We start from the raw sequence: 21,034 nt of genomic DNA, 5'->3' as shown, positions 1-21,034 counted from the left end.
GATAAATCAGACATTACCTTCTCTCCCGCCTCTAACTCTTTGGCCTTTTCTGACGCCTCTAACTCTTTGGCATTTCTCCTCGTGGAAGGCCCTTTTTTCGTATCAGCTGGTTTCTTAGCAGCTGGAGACTTCTTAGGAGAAGTCAAAGAGTTCTTTTCCTGTATATCATAGCGAAGACAATTAAAATTATAATAACTCAGCCTAAACATTCTGAAACATCAGCCATAAAACAAAGATAAACCAGACATTACCGGCTCTCCCGCCTCTAACTCTTTGGCCTTCTCTGACGCCTCTAACTCTTTGGCATTTCTCCTCGTGGAAGGCCCTGTTTTCGTATCAGCTGGTTTCTTAGCATCTGGAGACTTCTTAGGAGAAGTCAAAGAGTTCTTTTTCTGTATATCATAGCGAAGACAATTGAAATTATAATAACTCAGCCTAAACATTCTGAAAAATCAGCCATAAAACAAAGATAAACCAGACATTACCGGAACTTTTGGTGGACCTTTTGATGTCTGAAGTTCCTGTCCATGTCCCAGGTTATTTAGTTCCTGTCCCATTTTTAAAGTCTGGTCAGTCGTGCTCTTTGAAAGCACGAGCTCTTTCATCTGTTTGAGGTCCGTCTCAAAAGATCCAAGCCTGGTTTCAATCCTTTCATCCATCTTCTTCTCCAGATTCGCCGATACATTTTCAATGTTCCTATCAACGGTGTCAAACCTTGTGTATAACTTAGAGATCAATTCGTAGAGATCATCTTCCCCAGCATCTTCCTCCTCACTTACCTTTTTTCCTTTCTTCTTCCTTTCCTGTGCAACTCCTTCACTAGTTTCCTGACTGTTGGAAACTTTCATCTTCTGAACTTTCCGCTTCTTTGCGGGAGGAGATTCAGACTCAACAACTGCTTCAGCTTTCTTTTTCTTTTTCTTCTTATCACTCCCCTTAACATCCCAAAAACCTTTAACAAACGTATTCAGATGTATGTCTTCGATCAGGCGATCGATTGCTGGGTCGTCTTCTTCTTCTGGCCACGAATGAAATAGCTCGCAGCCATTTTCCTTCATAACCATATTAATCACACGCAGCTGTAACATAAGAGATTATGAAACCCATCAGTAAGTTTTAACTCAGTCATTACTAATGAAAGCATAAATCAGTCATTACTAAAACATAACTCAGCCAACACTAAAGCATAAATCATCCATTACTAAAACATAACTCAGCCGTTACTAAACAATAACTCAGCCATAACTACATCATAACTCATCCATTACTAAACAATCACTCAACCAGATATAAACCTTACCTCACCAAGCGCTTTGATCTCTTCAGCAATTGCGGTTTCCAGCGATGAACGTGTACGGTTTCCACCCCATTGAAGCATCGGTATGCCACCATCATTAGCTGATGCATTCCCAAACCGTTCTCCAAAGCATTTGATGGACTCATACGCCCAAGCCTGTAACACGGGTGTAAACCCACTGAGGGTGTACGACTTTCCCGTAGGGTTCAACATCTTTATGGAATCAACAAGAGCTTCAAATGCTGACCGACCCCACGGATACGTCTTCATTGCTTCATCATCAAAAACTCTTTTGGCACTTTCATATGGAATTCTAGAGTTATGATGCAAACCATAAAGTCCAATGTGTTGAAGAAGCAACAGCCCCAACCATTTACGATGATCAAGGTTAACCCATCCCCGGCACACTTTTAATGCTTCCCTGAGTTCAAGTAGCGTTGGACCTGCCCCACCAGGCACTTTCAAAAGTCTGAAGAAATCTTTGTGTTCCTCTTCAAGTTCAAACCGTTCAGTAGGCATTGGGTCTATGTTTAACCCCGTCAGAAAATGAAACTCATTCAACCCAAACCTGATAGGTTGACCGCCGACCACAAACCAAAGCTCCTTCTTATGTACCCTTAACTGGTTACATAGTAGGAAATGAACAACCTTACCAGACCAGACGAATTGGCTATCAACTAGCTTAGAGATTATTCCAATAGGTACTTTCTTCGTTTCTTCCCACGCATCCAGTCCTATTGATTCCCTAATCTGAGGGAATTCTTTCATCCTGAAATTTGTGTTTATATCTCTAGACTCTATTTTAGCGTATAGTCTTGGGGGGTAATCCCTTGCTTGTTCTTCAGAAGAAATAATCACCATCGACATCTGTTATAGTTCATAAGTAAATCATAAAATGAATCAGCCATAACATAAAACAAACTCATACACAAAGCATAACATAACTCAGCCACAAACACATAACTCAGATCTAAAGCACAAAATATCTCAGTCACAACTCATCCGTCAGCAAAATAAAACAAACAGTAAATCAGCCATCGAATCGAATAAATCTAACAAATCAGCCATAAACCCTAAAATAACTGAGCCGCAACATAAAACAAAAAGTAAATCAGCCATCGAATCGAATAGATCTAACAAATCAGTCGTAAACCCTAAAATAACTGAGCCGCAACATAAAACAAAAAGTAAATCAGCCATCGAATCGAATAAATCTAACAAATCAGCCGTCATTAACAACGGCGACAATCAGCCGTAAATCATCGAAAAAACCCACATTCAGCCGGAAAACTCGAAATTAAACAGTCGACACATACCGGATAGACGAAGACGAAGAAGACGAAGAAGACGAAGAGAGAGAGAGAGCCAATTGAAGAAAGAGAGTGCGACGACGAAGAAAGACGGTGAGAGATGACGGCGAGAGATGACGGCGGGAGATTGACGGCAAGAGAGTGGACAATGACAGTATCGCCAGCGACGAGAGACGAGAGTTTCGATAATTTTTTTTTCTCGCGGTTTGTGAATAGTTAAAACTATTCACTTTCCCTCTCTTTGATATAAACGAGAGAAAACAAAACTGTGGATCTAAAAAAAACTGCTTAATGACGTATTAATTCATATCTGATGTGTATTTTAATTTGTTGATGTGTATTTTTGTTTTTTACTCAAATTCGGAAAACAAAACCCAAGGGGTAAATTGTAATTACACCCAGAGCACTAAACATTCTAGTAATTTTCAAAAGATTTATAGATTTGAGTAATAAACCAACTTTTAGATAACATTTGAGTAATTCTTTCTCAAATTAAAGACAACATGGTGAAAGAGTGAATGCAATAAAGAAGAATTATAGAGGTGTTAATTATGATAAGATGATAGATACTAGTATTTTCTTTTAATCTTAAGGTATTTGACCAAAGATATTTGTGCAACTCTAGATTTGCAATAGACGAAAACATTATATTATATTATATTATACATATATTAAAAATAGGCACGGCCAACATAGATTTTATTAAGAAGAGACAATATCTGTTTTGTTTATAATTGTTTATAAGTTATCATGGACATTTAGGTCCACCTTCTTTGGTCCTCCAGTTATCGTAGCAAGGGCATTCTTCTTTGTGTCCATATGTTCCCGATGGTACGCATAAACATTTCATACAACATTTGTTGCAAAAGAACAAACATGGTTTCCTGTGAGATGTCGCTGAACATCGATAGTCACATGCCTTTGGACATTCTGGACAAAAAAATACAATGCAACGTTAAATAAATTATTAACGGTTGAAAAAAAAAATTATTAACGAAATGGTTCAATTCATTTATTAATTATATAAATGAAATAACACGGTTTTTTTAAAAAAAATTACCTTCTGGTCGAAGTGAGCCTTCTCCTCCCATCTGAATTTGTTGGAGGATGCACATAAATTTGTGATGTAAAAGAATGGTTACAATAAAGAGTTTGAAAAAAGTAATAGTCTGTAATATTATTTTTTCATAATCTGATGTTTTATATAAATTTATACCTTACGGGGTGCAGGTACTTCAGCTGAACTATCTAATTCTTCGGCCTGTACCAAACAAAATAACATATATAAAAACTGTATTTCTGTATTTCGAAGAATTCATAAAATAAAAAAATAAAGAAATGAAAACAAGTATTTGAATTAATGTTTACATTAGAAAATTGAGTAGCAAGCAACAAACTGGATATCATCAAGAAAATGATGAGTTTCAACATTTTGTCAAACTCTTTCCTTTCTTCACTTCTGATTTTTTTCTTTTCTTTTTGATGATGTATTTCACTTGAGTGTTTGCATCTATTTATAACCAATGGCACTTGTATATATTATAGAAGGTGATTAAATAGATGTACTGAACTAGTCAAATACAAAGCATTTATTTTATGCTGACTTTATTAAATTCAATGAATTTTATTTCCTAAAATAATTTATGAAATTAAATAAACTGTTAATAATAATTGACCAAAAAAAATATCACGAATCAATTATTAAATGCTTTTTTGTACTTGAAAAAAAAATCTGTTTTCGAATGTTCCACGTTTGAACACACGCGCCCGCGAGTGTAGATAACGTAAGAAATAAATAATGAATAAAATAATTAATACTATGTTTGATGCCATATTCAAAATTCGAAGCTCTCTCTCTCACTCACACAGTCCTTTTTTTGGGATTTTCAAATTTGAAAAACAAAAACACTTTAAAGTAAAGACTCAGACCCACCACCTCCTCCTCCTCCAACATCACTCTCTCTCTCTCACTTTCTCGAGAAAACATTATATATTTTCCCTCCTCACTGTATTTTGTAATAAGTTCTTCCATCGCTGTTCCTTTTTTATATTTTTTTATTTTACCACCAATAAAATTCAAATCACAATTGAGTCTGAACCATCACAATCTTCGCAGAGGTCGTGATTGTAGAGTAGAACCGCCATGGGTTGTCTCTTCCACTGCTGCTTCCGTGCTACTACTACTAAAGACGACGAATCAACTAGTGTTGATGACTCTGTTTCTCAAGTTCAATCCAAACAAGTAGTAAACTGAATTTTATCATCATCGCTTGCTTCCTTGTGCTTTTACAATTCAGTGTTTCAATTGTAATTATTAACTTCTTTGTGATGATGATTTCAGAGAGGTCAGTATGAATCGAAGAATCGTTTGTCAGCTTTGTTTTTATCTGAAGCTTCTTCTTCACCTTGTCATGACATAGAGGGTTCTAGTTTGGATTCTGTGCATATTGACAAGGATGAGGTATGTATGTTGTTAATAAAAGAAATACATTCAAGAATCATACCTTAAGAATTATGTGGTTTTTTTAATTCATTCACTCAGGTTCAAGATTTTTGGCTTCTTGAAATGAGTTAGTATATTTGTTCAAGATTCTCCAGTTATGTTTTGTGCTTGAGACATCTTTTGTGTGTTTTGATATGTGTGATACTTGTGCTGAAGCTCTTCTTGCTGAACTGAGAGAAGAAGTTGTTCTGTGTTTAATGTTACTAGACTCTAGTATGCTCTGTTTCTATCAGGAAGGCATTGCTACATTTCACAACCTTTGGGTTATTCATTTCCTCTGTTTTTGTGTGGTCAGTTGTATTGACAATAGATGTATTTAGATGACTGTAGCTTATGTTAACTTGCATTAGTGTCTGCATCTTTACTACTAATAATTATTTGAGATTTTTGTGTGAGTTAGTTACTCTTCTGAAGTTTTGAAAAACTCATAAGAACAGAATCTGATTGTCACTTTCTTCAAACTGAGAACCTAACTTCACTTTGATTTACTTGTGGAGCTACAGGCACAGTTTCTTAAAGCTTGCAGCATGACAACACCAGTGACACCGGTTGAGATTAAAGCACCCAAAAAACTGGAAACCCATCAACTTGGAGAACATTTTAGATCTACCCCTTCTTGGGTTTCCAGTAACTCTGATGCAATATTTCACTTGGATGAGATAAAGAATGAGCCCTGTGAAAGATCAATAGATACTTCAGAGAAAACTCCTAGCAGGTGAACTGCTACATGCCTACTTTACGTGATAAATATCTCTTTTGAGCTTGAAAAGTAAACGAATCTTAGTCAAACTGCCTCCTAACAAAAATACTTTGATCAAACAAGAGTTCCAGAGGTTGCATGGAGCTGAACTTTACTCTTTTTCTTTGTTTTGTCAATATCAGTTGCTTGACCGATGCCCGTAGCAATGCAAGGATCTCTTCTGCATCTAGCGACGCTAGTGAACAAAGCATTGGTACTGCGTTAAGGGACGAGGTGGATATAACCGGCAATGTGCCACTCAAAGCTGGAAACGTTAAGAGTAAGACAAAGTCAGTGCGGTCTGAATGTGAGTTTGATCAATCTTACTCTTCTAGTTCTTCCAAGAACATCTCTTCTAGGAAACCTGAGATGCCTGCAAACACTAATATCTCAGCAACATCGCCTAATCCGACCGCATTGAAACTATCTGATGAGATTCAAACCCCTAGAACCACCTTTCCTGAATATATGGGATCAGCAGGAAAGGGGAGACAAAGAGTCCAAGAGAAGACGGAAAATGAATCTCCCACATCAACGATTTGTGAGAGTACAGATGAAAAGTACCCAATAGTCGAAACTAGTAGCTCTCCTTGGGTGAAGCAGAGTAGTGGCAAAAACATGGAGGCTTTATCCATAACTCATGGGGACAGACCAATCATTGGAATGGTTGCAGCTCACTGGAATGAGAAAGAACAATCTCTAATCTCACCCAAATGGTGGGATGGTAATGGGATACCAAACTCTACAAACAAGTACAAAGAGGTACTACTCGATCTCATGTTTCTTACTAGGCTTGTTCACATTTCCTCTCATTCATTAAGAAACGTAGGATTTACTTTTCTTAATGCAGGACCAGAAAGTGAGTTGGCACGCAACATCTTTTGAAGAGAGATTGGAGAAGGCACTTTCAGAAGAAGGTGGTCATGGTTTCATCTCTCCAAGGTACAATTTTCTCCTTGCCTTTTGCAGTTAATATATGCAAATGCTTATATATTGTGTTTATTTAAATCACATTTGAAGATAGTAACCAATGATACATATAAACTTGTTGTTTTGCAGAAAACTTGGAATAGTGGAAGAGACTGAAAGGGACACAGCCATATCACATCTACGACATTCAGCTCAATCCATGTCAGTTGTTTCCTTTTGAATACCGTGTGTGAATCTATGGAGGTAATACTCTTATGATCTCTACTAGGGTCGATTAAGTTTTTTTATTAGTTTGTACTTGGAAGAACAATTAACTACTGAAACGCATTGTCTAGCTATGTGCTTGAATACTATATATATACCTAGTAGAGAACACAATGTAATATATATCTCAACACAAGAACTACAAAATGAGTTATTGGATACATAATATATGTGAAATACTACCACAAGTAGTTTTATTGTATACTACAATTTATTTTTGTGGAAACTCCAGAAATCCTCTAATATTTGGATCCACTATTATTTTCAGATCCTGAAATGGAGCAACGGTGAGGTCCCATCAAGTCCTTTAGCCAAGTAATGTCTCGCCATCTCGGACGTGGTTGTGTCTCTATACTTGGGAGGGTTTTGTTCAGATAGAAGCTCTTTGATAGGTCCATATACTTGTTCATTTGGTATGGTGTGCATGAAGAACGATGCGCTTGAAATGCGCGGTTCCTTGCATCTATTTGCCAATACCCTGTGCTCCACACTTACAAACTTATCGTTTGTTATAAGCTGCAAGCAACCATTGGAAAGAATAATTTTGTGAGATTTGTCAAAACATGAAAGATTTGATTGGTGTATTGAGTTTGTTTATTGAAAACAAAATAACATATTTGCCTGTAAGAGATCTCCTAAGTTGACGATAAGAGCTTCGGGATTAGGAGGAACATCGATCCAGTATCCATCATGGAGAACTTGAAGTCCACCAATGTGGTCTTGAAGAAGAATAGTGATAAAAGATATATCTGTGTGTGAACTGATCCCAAAGGTTCGATCAGGCTCTGGACAAGGTGGGTAGTAATGTGAGAGCAACGACAAGCTCTTGGCACAGTCTAGTTCTTTGAGGTGGTTAGGTTTTAATCCGAGAGCTTCTGATAACAGCTCAAAGATTATCTCTCCTAACTTCATCATTCGTTTGGAGTACTCCAACATGATTTCCCTGAAAATATTTATCTGTTACGTCAATTTTTATAACCAAACTGAAATTCATCAAATCGAAATCAAACCAAACTCGACTTTTTTTTTGTAACGGAACCGAATAAGCTGAATAGATAAAAATATAGTATATTTTACATTACATTTATTACAAACACTAACACTAACTACTGCACAAGCAAAATACAATTAAAGATACTTAAAATACAATAATAGTATTAATTATGAATATTTATCCTAACTGTATCTAAAAATAAATTAGACCATACAATAACAAAATTACAATATAATTAAAACCAATTTAGGGAGATTTAATACAAGGATATACTAGATGTTTTTGTACCTAAATAGTTAATTTATGACTATTATAAATTTAATTAAAAAAAATTATAACTATCATAAGCGTGTTGTTAAATTTAACTTATAGGGTCTGAATGGTGACTGCGGTCGAAGCGACCAAATCCGTCAGCAGTTTAGTCCGCCCCAAAAATAGGACGAACAGCAGACCGCTGCAGAGTACCAACTTTATTTGTACATAAAAATAATGCGCAGTTGATCCGCAGCGGTTTTTTTCCTGTATCTTTTAGACCGCACCACAGCGAACTACATTTAATGAATGGTAAATAAAAAACGGTTCAGTCCGCAGACGGATTTGTCCATCCTAACCCAGTTTGTGTAAGCTAACGTACGGGTATTATTAAACTTAGCTTAAATAATTATGTAAGCTAAATTCATTATTACCTTGTTTGTGGTTTCGTGAGCTTTCAGTTTTGGGACCAGGCCATTCTATACAATAATTGTATTCTTTTTTCCTCTAAGAAAATATCTAGTAGTGATGTCACTAAAATTTGAAAATTAGAAAGAAAAAAAGCGTACCGACAAACCGCAGGTAAGTCCTCTACTTGTGGAACATCAGGAGACATAACCGTAGTTAAAGTATCTCTCCAATTGGCAGCTTGAGAACTATAGAGATCGAAATTAGTGTTATACTTAACCTTTTTGGTCATGTCACGACTATAAAACGTTTTCTTCACTTCTGAGTCCTGCTCATGAAACCCACGAATCCCATCTTTCATCTTATCCGTCACACCAATTGGAATCCCATGGTTAATCACCTGGAAGAACCCAAACTTCTCAACCGCGTCTCTCACTTTCGTGATAACACTCTCTCGCATGACCGTGGACTCGAACACACAGCCTCCAAGATCGATTGTTGGAATCTTCAACGTTGAGGAACTAGGTTTAGGGTTTGTAAAGGTAGCATTCGGGTGATGGAAAATGCGTGGGATTTGTGTGATCCCGGCGTCCATGAGACCCTTCACTCCAATCTTCATCTCGTCGAACGCTTTTACCTCACCGGTACGATCATAGTTTCCCACCATTGTGTATGTCGTTTCTTGTACGAGAAGGGAAAAAAGGTTGAAGAAAATTATAGAGAGACTTTTTTGCTCAGTAGTGCAGTTTGTTGAATCAGAGGTGTGTGACCTCTCCGTATATGTAACAAACACAAAAAGTATTTGGTGTGACCCAAAAACACCGTATTTGGTGTATGTGTGAATCAAATACAATTTCAAAGTTGAGATAATACAGTTTCTTTCCGCAACGTTTAATTTGTTTGATGTTTGGATTTAAAAAAAATATATATATCAAAAGAAAGAACAACGTTTAGTTGATGTGTACATGTCATATGCCCATGTGGTACAGTCCTTGTATCCATCTAGCTAGTGTGGGTTCCCATTTGAATTTATAAATAATTCTAGTATAATTCTGTTTTTTTTTTCTACTCTTTCATAGACCCAAACAAAATATATTCATGAAACATATTCTTTTGTACTTTTCTAAATTAAGTTTTGAGAACCACACAATCAAGAGTCGTGTTATCACTCTCTTTTTCTCCTAAGCTCTAACAGTTCTGCTCCAGTAGTCGTCCTCCACCGTCCAACTTTAATGTATGTCAATATGTATCCCTCGCACAGCTAACGATAACGCCAATTCTATCATTTGTAAATGCAGATTCTGGAACAACTCACTGTGAGGAACAAGTCGTTATACCGAACAGAGTGTTGTGCCAATCAGGAAGTTGCATCATATCACAAACGCCTGAGTTGCTGACATGGATGCGTAAGCTGACGTGGCAAGACATGAGTGGATGTGATGATGTGTCGAGGAAGGTTGCTGACTTGGCATTGAAGATATGGACGAGATTTCACTTGGAGATATGAAAAAATATTCTCTGCGATAAATAAGGAAAGGATAAGCTTGAGCAGCAAGCAGTTTCCGTTTGCTTGGAGATATGAAGAATATTCTCCGCAAGAGTTAAGGAAAGGATAAGGCTGAGAAACAAACAGTTTCCTTATCCCGTGATATTTGGAGATTCGCCTTCTAGGGGTTCTCAAGTCGTGTATATATATTCTAGGAGTAGGCCACGAGCCAATTTGAGCACTCTAGAATATTGATACAGTTGTAAACTTCGAAGCCACAAAAATAAGGCTTAGAAGGGGTGTTCCCAGTTCTCTGTGACGTTAATCAGGGTGGTGATTAAGTGCGCAGAGAATTTTTTTTTCTTTCTCTTAGATCTACTCTGGTGAGAGTTTAGATAGAAAAGAGAGAGGGTGAGTTTTAATCTCTTAGCTAAAAAGAGAGAGGGTGAGTTTATTCTCTTAGATCTACACAGGTGTGTGTTTAGATAGAAAAGAGAAGAGGGGTCAGATTCATTCTTAGTCGGGTTCAATCCTATTGGGTAGTATAGGTTGAGTAAGGGCCGAGACAAAAATGTATTCTTGTAAAAGATAAATTTTGTTAATAAGATTGAATAGAAAAGCGTTGGCTTGGCGCGTTCCAAGTGTGAATCAGTGTGTTGTGCTTCTCTATACCTTTACAATTGGTATCAGAGCAGACGCCTGATAAAAGAATTGCTTATCTTTTCAACAGGTGAGATCTTGAGACGAGGTATGTAGAATCCACAACAGTTCGTTGATAAGAACAATCCGCTGATGCTTGACGCTGAGCACTATGATGATTGGAAAGCACAAATCAGACAGATGATTCAAAGTCGTGATATGGATGTCTGGTTCGCTGTTGAAGATGGATGGTCACTTCCAACACTTACGACTTACGAGCATGAGAGGAGAAACTCTAATAAAACCCAGTAAGCTATGGACGGCTGAGGAGAAGTTAAAGGGAAAACAGAACGCTGAAGCGTTATCTACAATTTTCAGCTGCTTGCCGATGGATCTGTTCGCGATGGTGCAAGAGTGTATGTCGGCGAAAGAAGCTTGGGATATTTTGGAAGCCTTCTTTGAGGAAACCAGAAGGGTGAAGAAGGAAAAATCTGATGTATCACCATCCTGTCGTTTCAACAGTCAACTAAGCTCCCTTTGTCAGGAAGTTGTAATGCTGAAGAAGGTATATAAGGATAAAATGTTTGTCAAGGAATTTCTCAGAAGCTTATCACATGGATATTTTTCTCACAAATCTGATGGTAAAGGTGCTTTAAGTTCTGATGAACAGATGGTTTATCAGTGTGTAAAATTAGTTCAGACAGATGAACTGCAGATGAGAAAGAACGATCAGAAGGCTGAGGAATCATTCACTCTGAAGACTGTAGAAACTCAGACGTCTGTTCAAGGGAGTACTGATTAAGAAGCAGTTCAGAAGTCTGAAGAGTGTACAACGTCAGCATCAATCTTCATCATCCAGATCTGATGCAGAGAAAGATCTCAGAGTTCTGAATATCAAGATTATGGACACTTCCAATCAGAATGTTCTAGACTTGAAAGAAGAAGTGTGTTGAAGTGTTACAACCGTCAAGGCTGTGTTCATACGAAATCTTGTTTGACATGGAGTGATATTGATTCAGCCAAAGAAGATGATGAGAATCAGAAGTCTGTTTTGAAGCCTAAGGATGATGTGGCTGGCTTATCTGTTGAGAAACAAGTCATCGCTCTGTTTAAGGATCTGATTCTGCAGAAAAAGGAGAATTATGATCTGGTGTCTGAGAAGAAAGAGCTGCTTTATAGAGTCTTCACTCTTGAGAAATTGTTGTCTGAGGAGAAAGTTATTACGTCTCTGTTGAGACAACGTCTTGAGGATCAGCTAAAGAATAACAAGAGACTGAGTAAAGGAGCAAAAGATCTGGATAAGCGGCTGGTCACTCACAAGGGTACTATGATTGCAAACTGTGGGATGAAGAACCATGGAAGAAACTCAAGTGGTGACACAAGTGCAGTGAATGGGTCAATAGTGCTGCAAAACANTGGTTTATCAGTGTGTAAAATTAGTTCAGACAGATGAACTGCAGATGAGAAAGAACGATCAGAAGGCTGAGGAATCATTCACTCTGAAGACTGTAGAAACTCAGACGTCTGTTCAAGGTAATACTGATTAAGAAGCAGTTCAGAAGTCTGAAGAGTGTACAACGTCAGCATCAATCTTCATCATCCAGATCTGATGCAGAGAAAGATCTCAGAGTTCTGAATATCAAGATTATGGACACTTCCAATCAGAATGTTCTAGACTTGAAAGAAGAAGTGTGTTGAAGTGTTACAACCGTCAAGGCTGTGTTCATACGAAATCTTGTTTGACATGGAGTGATATTGATTCAGCCAAAGAAGATGATGAGAATCAGAAGTCTGTTTTGAAGCCTAAGGATGATGTGGCTGGCTTATCTGTTGAGAAACAAGTCATCGCTCTGTTTAAGGATCTGATTCTGCAGAAAAAGGAGAATTATGATCTGGTGTCTGAGAAGAAAGAGCTGCTTTATAGAGTCTTCACTCTTGAGAAATTGTTGTCTGAGGAGAAAGTTATTACGTCTCTGTTGAGACAACGTCTTGAGGATCAGCTAAAGAATAACAAGAGACTGAGTAAAGGAGCAAAAGATCTGGATAAGCGGCTGGTCACTCACAAGGGTACTATGATTGCAAACTGTGGGATGAAGAACCATGGAAGAAACTCAAGTGGTGACACAAGTGCAGTGAATGGCTTAATAGTGCTGCAAAACAGAGGTGGTGCTGTCAAACGAGTGTCTGAGTTCAACCTGCAGAAGACTAAACAGATGATTGTTGTGAACAACCTGAGAGGGAAACTGCGTCGGTGTTGGTATTGTGGTGTGATTGGTCATATTAAGGTTGATTGCTACAGATTTAAGAATCGTGTAAGTCAGCTTTTAAGCCAGAAGAAGTTCCACAATGATTGGAAGAAGAGGCAATCAAGTCTTCATTAAGAAGAATGATCTGTATTGTTATAGTGGATCTTCAAGTATCACAATTAACAATGGTTTACATCTCAAGTCGATGAAAGAAAAGATAAGATCAGAAGTTGAGACAAGAATGTGGAGTGTCGGAGATCAGAACAAAAGAACATTTCACTGTTATTATGCAAGTCAGAGCCTCCACAAAGCTGACTGTTTCAAGTGTCTGGATTGTACTATACCACTCACGCATCTGAAGGAGTGTCACAAAGATGTTCGAAGATACATGCGAGTAAACATCAAGAAATGTGACATGAACTGTTATGTTGCACACTCTGTTGATGATCAACAGACTGTTGTATTGAAGCACTGTGGTTGTTCAAGGTACATGACTGTGAATCAAGGAAGGCTACACAACTTTGAAGAAGGCTTAGCTGACATGGTCACTTTTAGAGATGAAGCTGAAGGTAAAATCAAAGGCAAAAGTGCATCTCGGGGTAAAGATCAGCCCACTATGGTGTCTACCTTGTCGATGATCTAAAAGCCAATCTGATTAGCACCAGTCAGTTGTGTGACGAGGGTTTAGATGTTAACTTCACTAAGGAAAGATGTCAGGTGGTTGATGAGCGCAACAATATTTGAGTTCAAGGTCAATGCTCTGATAATAGCTGGCGTATATCAAAGTCATCCAATCCACAAGCAAAAGAGTTCAATCAGCAGTGTTCTATGATGTCTAGAGACATGATCTGAGAAGGAGTGTATTAAGTAGATGTTGTCAAGTGTAAGCTGTAGCACTCAGGAAACTGTGAGAATCACTTCCATCAAGAAGCTGCTGGAAGGATTCAGGAGGGCAGAGTTGTTGTTTCTGCTACTATTACACATACTTGTTCAGATGCAATTAGTGGCGTTGCATGTCAGAGCTCTGCAAATGGAGTTAAGTTGAAACATGGGCGAAGCTATAGAGGTCTTCAAGAACAGAATAGACAAACGTGGACAAGTTGTGAAGAACAAGGCATGAGGCAGAGTTTGCTAGAGGCAGCACCTATGAGAGTTGGAAATGTTCTATCTTAGAAGATGTTTCAAGAGATTGTGTAAATGGTAACGGGTACGGTGGACTGATCAGTCGTCTGAAGATGTGTTGTACCAGCAAATTAGACATCTGCTATGTACTTGCAAGCTGTGAGTGTTTCAGTGATAATCGTAAAGTATCACACATGCGAGCTGCTGAAAGGAGTGCCAAGTATTTTAAAGGCACATCTAGGGTTGGTGTTGATGAGAGGAGCTAGCAGGAACTTGAAGAGATCTCGGTCTCTGAATCATCGTGAAGGATCTGGTGGCTNTACTTGTTCAGATGCAATTAGTGGCGTTGCATGTCAGAGCTCTGCAAATGGAGTTAAGTTGAAACATGGGCGAAGCTATAGAGGTCTTCAAGAACAGAATAGACAAACGTGGACAAGTTGTGAAGAACAAGGCATGAGGCAGAGTTTGCTAGAGGCAGCACCTATGAGAGTTGGAAATGTTCTATCTTAGAAGATGTTTCAAGAGATTGTGTAAATGGTAACGGGTACGGTGGACTGATCAGTCGTCTGAAGATGTGTTGTACCAGCAAATTAGACATCTGCTATGTACTTGCAAGCTGTGAGTGTTTCAGTGATAATCGTAAAGTATCACACATGCGAGCTGCTGAAAGGAGTGCCAAGTATTTTAAAGGCACATCTAGGGTTGGTGTTGATGAGAGGAGCTAGCAGGAACTTGAAGAGATCTCGGTCTCTGAATCATCGTGAAGGATCTGGTGGCTGCTGCCTTCTGTTAACAAATCTNATTTTGATTGGTTTTTGATATAATTCTAATCAACGCCTAATGATAAGGAGTTTTGTACTTATGGGGGAGAATCCTTGTAGCTACTTGGTTTAGGGGGAGAATCATTGTTTATGGGGGAGACTTAATTTATTAATTGGTTGATCTTAGGTTGCTGGTGGTTATTGATCTTAGGTTGTTAATGATTGAGAATATGCCAATTGATTAAGTCTGGATTAGAGAATTATTAAGAACATGGTTTCCGCTGCAGCCCGCTGGGGTTTCTGATTGTTAGGTTCTTATGCATAATTCTGTTTGAACAAGCTGTTGGTTAATTTTGCTAGATAATGTCTGATGTTTTGTCTAGTTGTTGCTTGTTCTGTTTTTGGCTTGTGTTTGTTGGAGTGTCTTTTCAGGTTGAACCAGAGAGATGCTTGAGTATCAAACTCAGTCAAAAAGGGGGAGATTGTAAATGCAGATTCTGGAACAACTCACTGTGAGGAACAAGTCGTTATGCCGAACAGAGTGTTGTGCCAATCAGGAAGCTGCATCATATCACAAACGCCTGAGTTGCTGACATGGATGCGTAAGCTGACGTGGCAAGACATGAGTGGATGTGATGATGTGTCGAGGAAGGTTGCTGACTTGGCATTGAAGATATGGACGAGATTTCACTTGGAGATATGAAAAAATATTCTCTGCGATAAATAAGGAAAGGATAAGCTTGAGCAGCAAGCAGTTTCCGTTTGCTTGGAGATATGAAGAATATTCTCCGCAAGAGTTAAGGAAAGGATAAGGCTGAGAAACAAACAGTTTCCTTATCCCGTGATATTTGGAGATTCGCCTTCTAGGAGTTCTCAAGTCGTGTATATATATTCTAGGAGTAGGCCACGAGCCAATTTGAGCACTCTAGAATATTGATACAGTTGTAAACTTCGAAGCCACAAAAATAAGACTTAGAAGGGGTGTTCCCAGTTCTCTGTGACGTTAATCAGGGTGGTGATTAAGTGCGTAGAGAATTGTTTTTTTTTATTTCTCTTAGATCTACTCTGGTGAGAGTTTAGATAGAAAAGAGAGAGGGTGAGTTTTAATCTCTTAGCTAAAAAGAGAGAGGGTGAGTTTATTCTCTTAGATCTACACAGGTGTGTGTTTAGATAGAAAAGAGAAGAGGGGTCAGATTCATTCTTAGTCGGGTTCAATCCTATTGGGTAGAATAGGTTGAGTAAGGGCCNCAAGGTATGAAAGCCTCTTACTTTCAGAAGTAAAAAAAAATTAATATAAAAGTACTCTGGAAGGTCTATTGCTTTTCTTGTTTCCTCACTTCCTGTGATTAACAATTTTTGGATGTCTAAGGTTGTGTATAGAAGGTTGAAAAGAAAACAATGTGTTGTAGAATCAATGTTTTGTAGTTAAATTCATATGACTGATTGTTGAACAAGTGTGCACTGATGTGTGTGTTAAGTGGTTCAGGTTTAAGCTCACTTGTTTCAGCTCATAGAAATGATCATGACTCTCTAAGAGGTAAACTCCAGAGAGCAGCAATGGATCAAGGGTCTAACATCTTGAGTGATAGATTGATCATGGAAGTAAGATCAAAGAGCTGCGTATTCATCTAATTATTTGGGTGAAAATAAGTGTCCGATGAGTACTAAAGTGTTGGAAGTAGCTGTTACTGCAACCTGGTTCAAGTTGTGAAAGAGCTTCAGAGGATTGTTGCTGAGTCATCATGCGTCTGAGGATGATTCGAAAGACTGATACTCGTTTGTATCGATACAATGAGTATAGTGTCAGTTCCATTATACGAAGGAATGGAGCTACCTCTTCTAGAGGCCGATGAGTGTTCCTAGACAGAAGATTGTGCTCACAAGTTGTTATGTGGCTATCATGTTTGTACAACAGCTGGTTGAGTTCCATCTTTGATCAAAGTATTTGATGCACGGGACTATTACCAGAAGATGGATTATGCTCAGAGGCAAGGGTCTATGTCCTACCAGCTGTTTGACGTGTGCATTATCGTCTGTATCACCGGTATATATGCTCCAAATTCTGTTTCACCGTGGGTCACTACGTCCAAAGCAAGGGTCTGTTTTATCTTCTATAAGTGAATCCAGAGGAGATGTCTTCTTGAGTTAAGAGAGAATCTGCAGAAGTGTGTTGATACTTCAGTGTCGTGGAGTCAACAAAAGAGTGACAGGAGATCACTTCACCCTTGATGATCTGCAGGTGCATATGATTGTGATGAGACATGTTATCTGCAATGAAAAATAGAGGTGTGATACTCTGTTGTTAGGATCGTGATACATCCATTGAAGAACGAACGTTTGTGTTTGGTTCCACTGATGATATAGGAGGATGGTTGAAGCTGCTGGGCTTCTGAAAACTATGTATGAAATTTTTGGTTAGATGTCTACAGGAACAATAGAGATGTGCTGATCTGATCATTATCATACATGCATGTTTGGACGAGGTTGTGTTAAAGAACAGACGATTGTGTTTGCTCTTAATGATGCTGCATGCAACTGTTGAGTTTCTCAGGAATGTGTCTACGTTGAAGACTTGTTTAGGAGAAGGTGTATGAGATTCTTGGACTAATCTGTCAAGTGCCAAGGGGTTTGATCAAGACAGTGAATGTTCTTTTCAAAAAACATGGATTTCATGAAGTCTCAGTTATGACAAATTTGAGAAGTAGAACATGCTTAGCTCATCTGTATGTAAGGGCAACACGGCTTTGTGTAGAATCAATCGAAGAAACTGCTTCAAATGCAAGAATGAAGGATATCTACAGTGAAACAGAGTTTTGAGATTGTAGAACATAATACACAAGAGGCTGTTTTTCTTGTAGAGCTTGTGTATGGTCACCTCCTTACTATGATTCGATCAAAGTGCTATCTGTTGTTCGAATTCTCGGCAATCAGTGTTCTATTGCCCAACGTCCAATTGTGGTTGCAAGGATAGTCAATATGCCTACAAACAAGAAGCTGCTTCAACAGGCGACGAGACAGGTCATCAAAGTGCTTAAGGATGCAAAGCACTATTAGCAGGTAAGTAATTCCCATAGCTCAGTATGCTGTTGTGATACATATGTCTGTTTTTGACTTAGTTGATCACTCAAGCTGGGGGAGAATGATTCTGGTTCTGGATTTTGATTGGTTTTTGATATAATTCTAATCAACGCCTAATGATAAGGAGTTTTGTACTTATGGGGGAGAATCCTTGTAGCTACTTGGTTTAGGGGGAGAATCATTGTTTATGGGGGAGACTTAATTTATTAATTGGTTGATCTTAGGATGGTGGTGGTTATTGATCTTAGGTTGTTAATGATTGAGAATATGCCAATTGATTAAGTCTGATTAGAGAATTATTAAGAACATGGTTTCCGCTGCAGCCCGCTGGGGTTTCTGATTGTTAGGTTCTTATGCATAATTCTGTTTGAACAAGCTGTTGATTAATTTTGCTAGATAATGTCTGATGTTTTGTCTAGTTGTTGCTTGTTCTGTTTTTGGCTTGTGTTTGTTGGAGTGTCTTTTCAGGTTGAACCAGAGAGATGCTTGAGTATCAAACTCAGTCAAAAAGGGGGAGATTGTAAATGCAGATTCTGGGACAACTCGCTGTGAGGAACAAGTCGTTGTGCCGAACAGAGTGTTGTGCCAATAAGGAAGCTGCATCAGATCACAAACATCTGAGTTGCTGACATGGATGCATAAGCTGACGTGGCAAGACATGAGTGGATGTGATGATGTGTCGAGAAAGGTTGCTGACTTGGCATTGAAGATATGGACGAGATTTCACTCGGAGATATGAAGAATATTCTCTACAAAAAATAAGGAAAGGTTAAGCTTGAGGAGCAAGCAGTTTCCGTTTGCTTGGAGATATGAAGAATATTCTCCGCAAGAGTTAAGGAAAGGATAAGGCTGAAAAACAAACAGTTTCCTTATCCCGTGATATTTGGAGATTCGCCTTCCAGGGTTTCTCAAGTCGTGTATAAATATTCTAGGAGTAGGCCACGAGCCAATTTGAGTACTCTAGAATATTGATACAGTTGTAAACTTCGAAGCCACAAAAATAAGGCTTAGAAGGGGTGTTCCCAGTTCTCTGTGACGTTAATCAGGGTGGTGATTAAGTGCGCAGAGAATTGTTTTTTCTTTCTCTTAGATCTACTCTGGTGAGAGTTTAGATAGAAAAGAGAGAGGGTGAGTTTTAATCTCTCAGCTAAAAAGAGAGAGGGTGAGTTTATTCTCTTAGATCTACACAGGTGTGTGTTTAGATAGAAAAGAGAAGAGGGGTCAGATTCATTCTTAGTCGGGTTCAATCCTATTGGGTAGAATAGGTTGAGTAAGGGCCCAGACAAAATTGTATTCTTGTAAAAGATAAATTTTGTTAATAAAATTGAATAGAAAAGCGTTGGCTTGGCACGTTCCAAGTGTGAATCAGTGTGTTGTGCTTCTATATACCTTTACATCATTGTTACGTTTTCCTGTCGTGAAACTCGTTCGTCTAACCACATTCCTCTATATACTCTTAGCGTGTTAAATGTTACCATATGATTAGAGCAAATTTCTTTACTTGGAACATCGATGTTCGAAACATATTTCTTTCGAAGTTATTATGATCTTGTAGAATAAGTCGAGGTCTCCGGACAGATCAGTTAAAGGCAGTAATAAAGGAATAAAATCGAAGAAAACAACCCTAATTTAGAAGAAACAAATATTACTCCAATTGGTTAAGAAACTAGAACCAAGATACTACAAGTGCTAGGATTAGGTCTCTGTGGACATGGTACATCTGTGTGTCACAACATTATTTTCATACCTTAAATGGAGCAATGGGCCGGGGGAAGTCACATCAGTCCTCTATCACAGTAGTAACTTGCACATGTTTGGAGTGGGAACTCTCTTTCGACATGTTTGGTTTTGTTTTTTGGGGATAAAAAGTCTTTAATGGATCCATATAATTGCACAGATTGCGTGGAGTGCATGCAAAAAGATGCGACCTGTGATAATTTAATTTCCAAGATCCAATTTTATAAAACGATTTAAGCATCAAAATAAAATTATCACTATCAATAAATTTTGTAGTGGCTCATTTCAATAGGAGAGGTAACCTAACTTTCCTTTGTTGCATATATTAACTATGATAAATTGGATGAGCTTTCTTACAAAATTTCTCTTTCTTTGTTCTGTTATTTGTATCTGATAAAAAGGAAAAAAAAAAAAAAACNGAGTTTTGAGATTGTAGAACATAATACACAAGAGGCTGTTTTTCTTGTAGAGCTTGTGTATGGTCACCTCCTTACTATGATTCGATCAAAGTGCTATCTGTTGTTCGAATTCTCGGCAATCAGTGTTCTATTGCCCAACGTCCAATTGTGGTTGCAAGGATAGTCAATATGCCTACAAACAAGAAGCTGCTTCAACAGGCGACGAGACAGGTCATCAAAGTGCTTAAGGATGCAAAGCACTATTAGCAGGTAAGTAATTCCCATAGCTCAGTATGCTGTTGTGATACATATGTCTGTTTTTGACTTAGTTGATCACTCAAGCTGNGTGGGTCACTACGTCCAAAGCAAGGGTCTGTTTTATCTTCTATAAGTGAATCCAGAGGAGATGTCTTCTTGAGTTAAGAGAGAATCTGCAGAAGTGTGTTGATACTTCAGTGTCGTGGAGTCAACAAAAGAGTGACAGGAGATCACTTCACCCTTGATGATCTGCAGGTGCATATGATTGTGATGAGACATGTTATCTGCAATGAAAAATAGAGGTGTGATACTCTGTTGTTAGGATCGTGATACATCCATTGAAGAACGAACGTTTGTGTTTGGTTCCACTGATGATATAGGAGGATGGTTGAAGCTGCTGGGCTTCTGAAAACTATGTATGAAATTTTTGGTTAGATGTCTACAGGAACAATAGAGATGTGCTGATCTGATCATTATCATACATGCATGTTTGGACGAGGTTGTGTTAAAGAACAGACGATTGTGTTTGCTCTTAATGATGCTGCATGCAACTGTTGAGTTTCTCAGGAATGTGTCTACGTTGAAGACTTGTTTAGGAGAAGGTGTATGAGA

At 38.3% G+C, this 21,034-nt stretch overlaps 3 protein-coding genes across 3 annotated transcripts; 1 reads left to right on the top strand and 2 right to left on the bottom strand.

Moving 5' to 3' along the window:
• On the bottom strand, positions 3,242-4,077 carry LOC104786550 (gibberellin-regulated protein 12-like). Its single transcript, XM_010511982.1, has 4 exons — positions 3,976-4,077; positions 3,824-3,868; positions 3,668-3,698; positions 3,242-3,537 (listed from the first exon to the last, which is right to left on the bottom strand). Exons 1-4 carry the CDS (start codon positions 4,036-4,038, stop codon positions 3,356-3,358), a joined length of 321 nt encoding a protein of 106 aa, XP_010510284.1. The 5' UTR covers positions 4,039-4,077; the 3' UTR covers positions 3,242-3,355.
• On the top strand, positions 4,639-7,403 carry LOC104786548 (protein JASON-like). Its single transcript, XM_010511980.2, has 7 exons — positions 4,639-4,849; positions 4,949-5,068; positions 5,614-5,825; positions 5,993-6,611; positions 6,700-6,791; positions 6,909-7,022; positions 7,312-7,403. Exons 1-6 carry the CDS (start codon positions 4,751-4,753, stop codon positions 6,997-6,999), a joined length of 1,233 nt encoding a protein of 410 aa, XP_010510282.1. The 5' UTR covers positions 4,639-4,750; the 3' UTR covers positions 7,000-7,022; positions 7,312-7,403.
• On the bottom strand, positions 7,110-9,590 carry LOC104786549 (probable 2-oxoacid dependent dioxygenase). The gene is made up of 3 exons (XM_010511981.2): positions 8,859-9,590; positions 7,665-7,986; positions 7,110-7,559 (listed from the first exon to the last, which is right to left on the bottom strand). The coding sequence occupies exons 1-3, from the start codon at positions 9,362-9,364 to the stop codon at positions 7,308-7,310; spliced, it is 1,080 nt and encodes a 359-aa protein (XP_010510283.1). The 5' UTR covers positions 9,365-9,590; the 3' UTR covers positions 7,110-7,307.

The sequence above is a fragment of the Camelina sativa genome, chromosome 5 (assembly GCF_000633955.1).
Source record: "Camelina sativa cultivar DH55 chromosome 5, Cs, whole genome shotgun sequence".
In the NCBI taxonomy this organism is placed as follows: domain Eukaryota; kingdom Viridiplantae; phylum Streptophyta; class Magnoliopsida; order Brassicales; family Brassicaceae; genus Camelina; species Camelina sativa.
The sequence above is the reverse complement of the archived record's forward strand: the minus strand, read 5'-3'. Positions and strand labels throughout refer to the sequence as shown.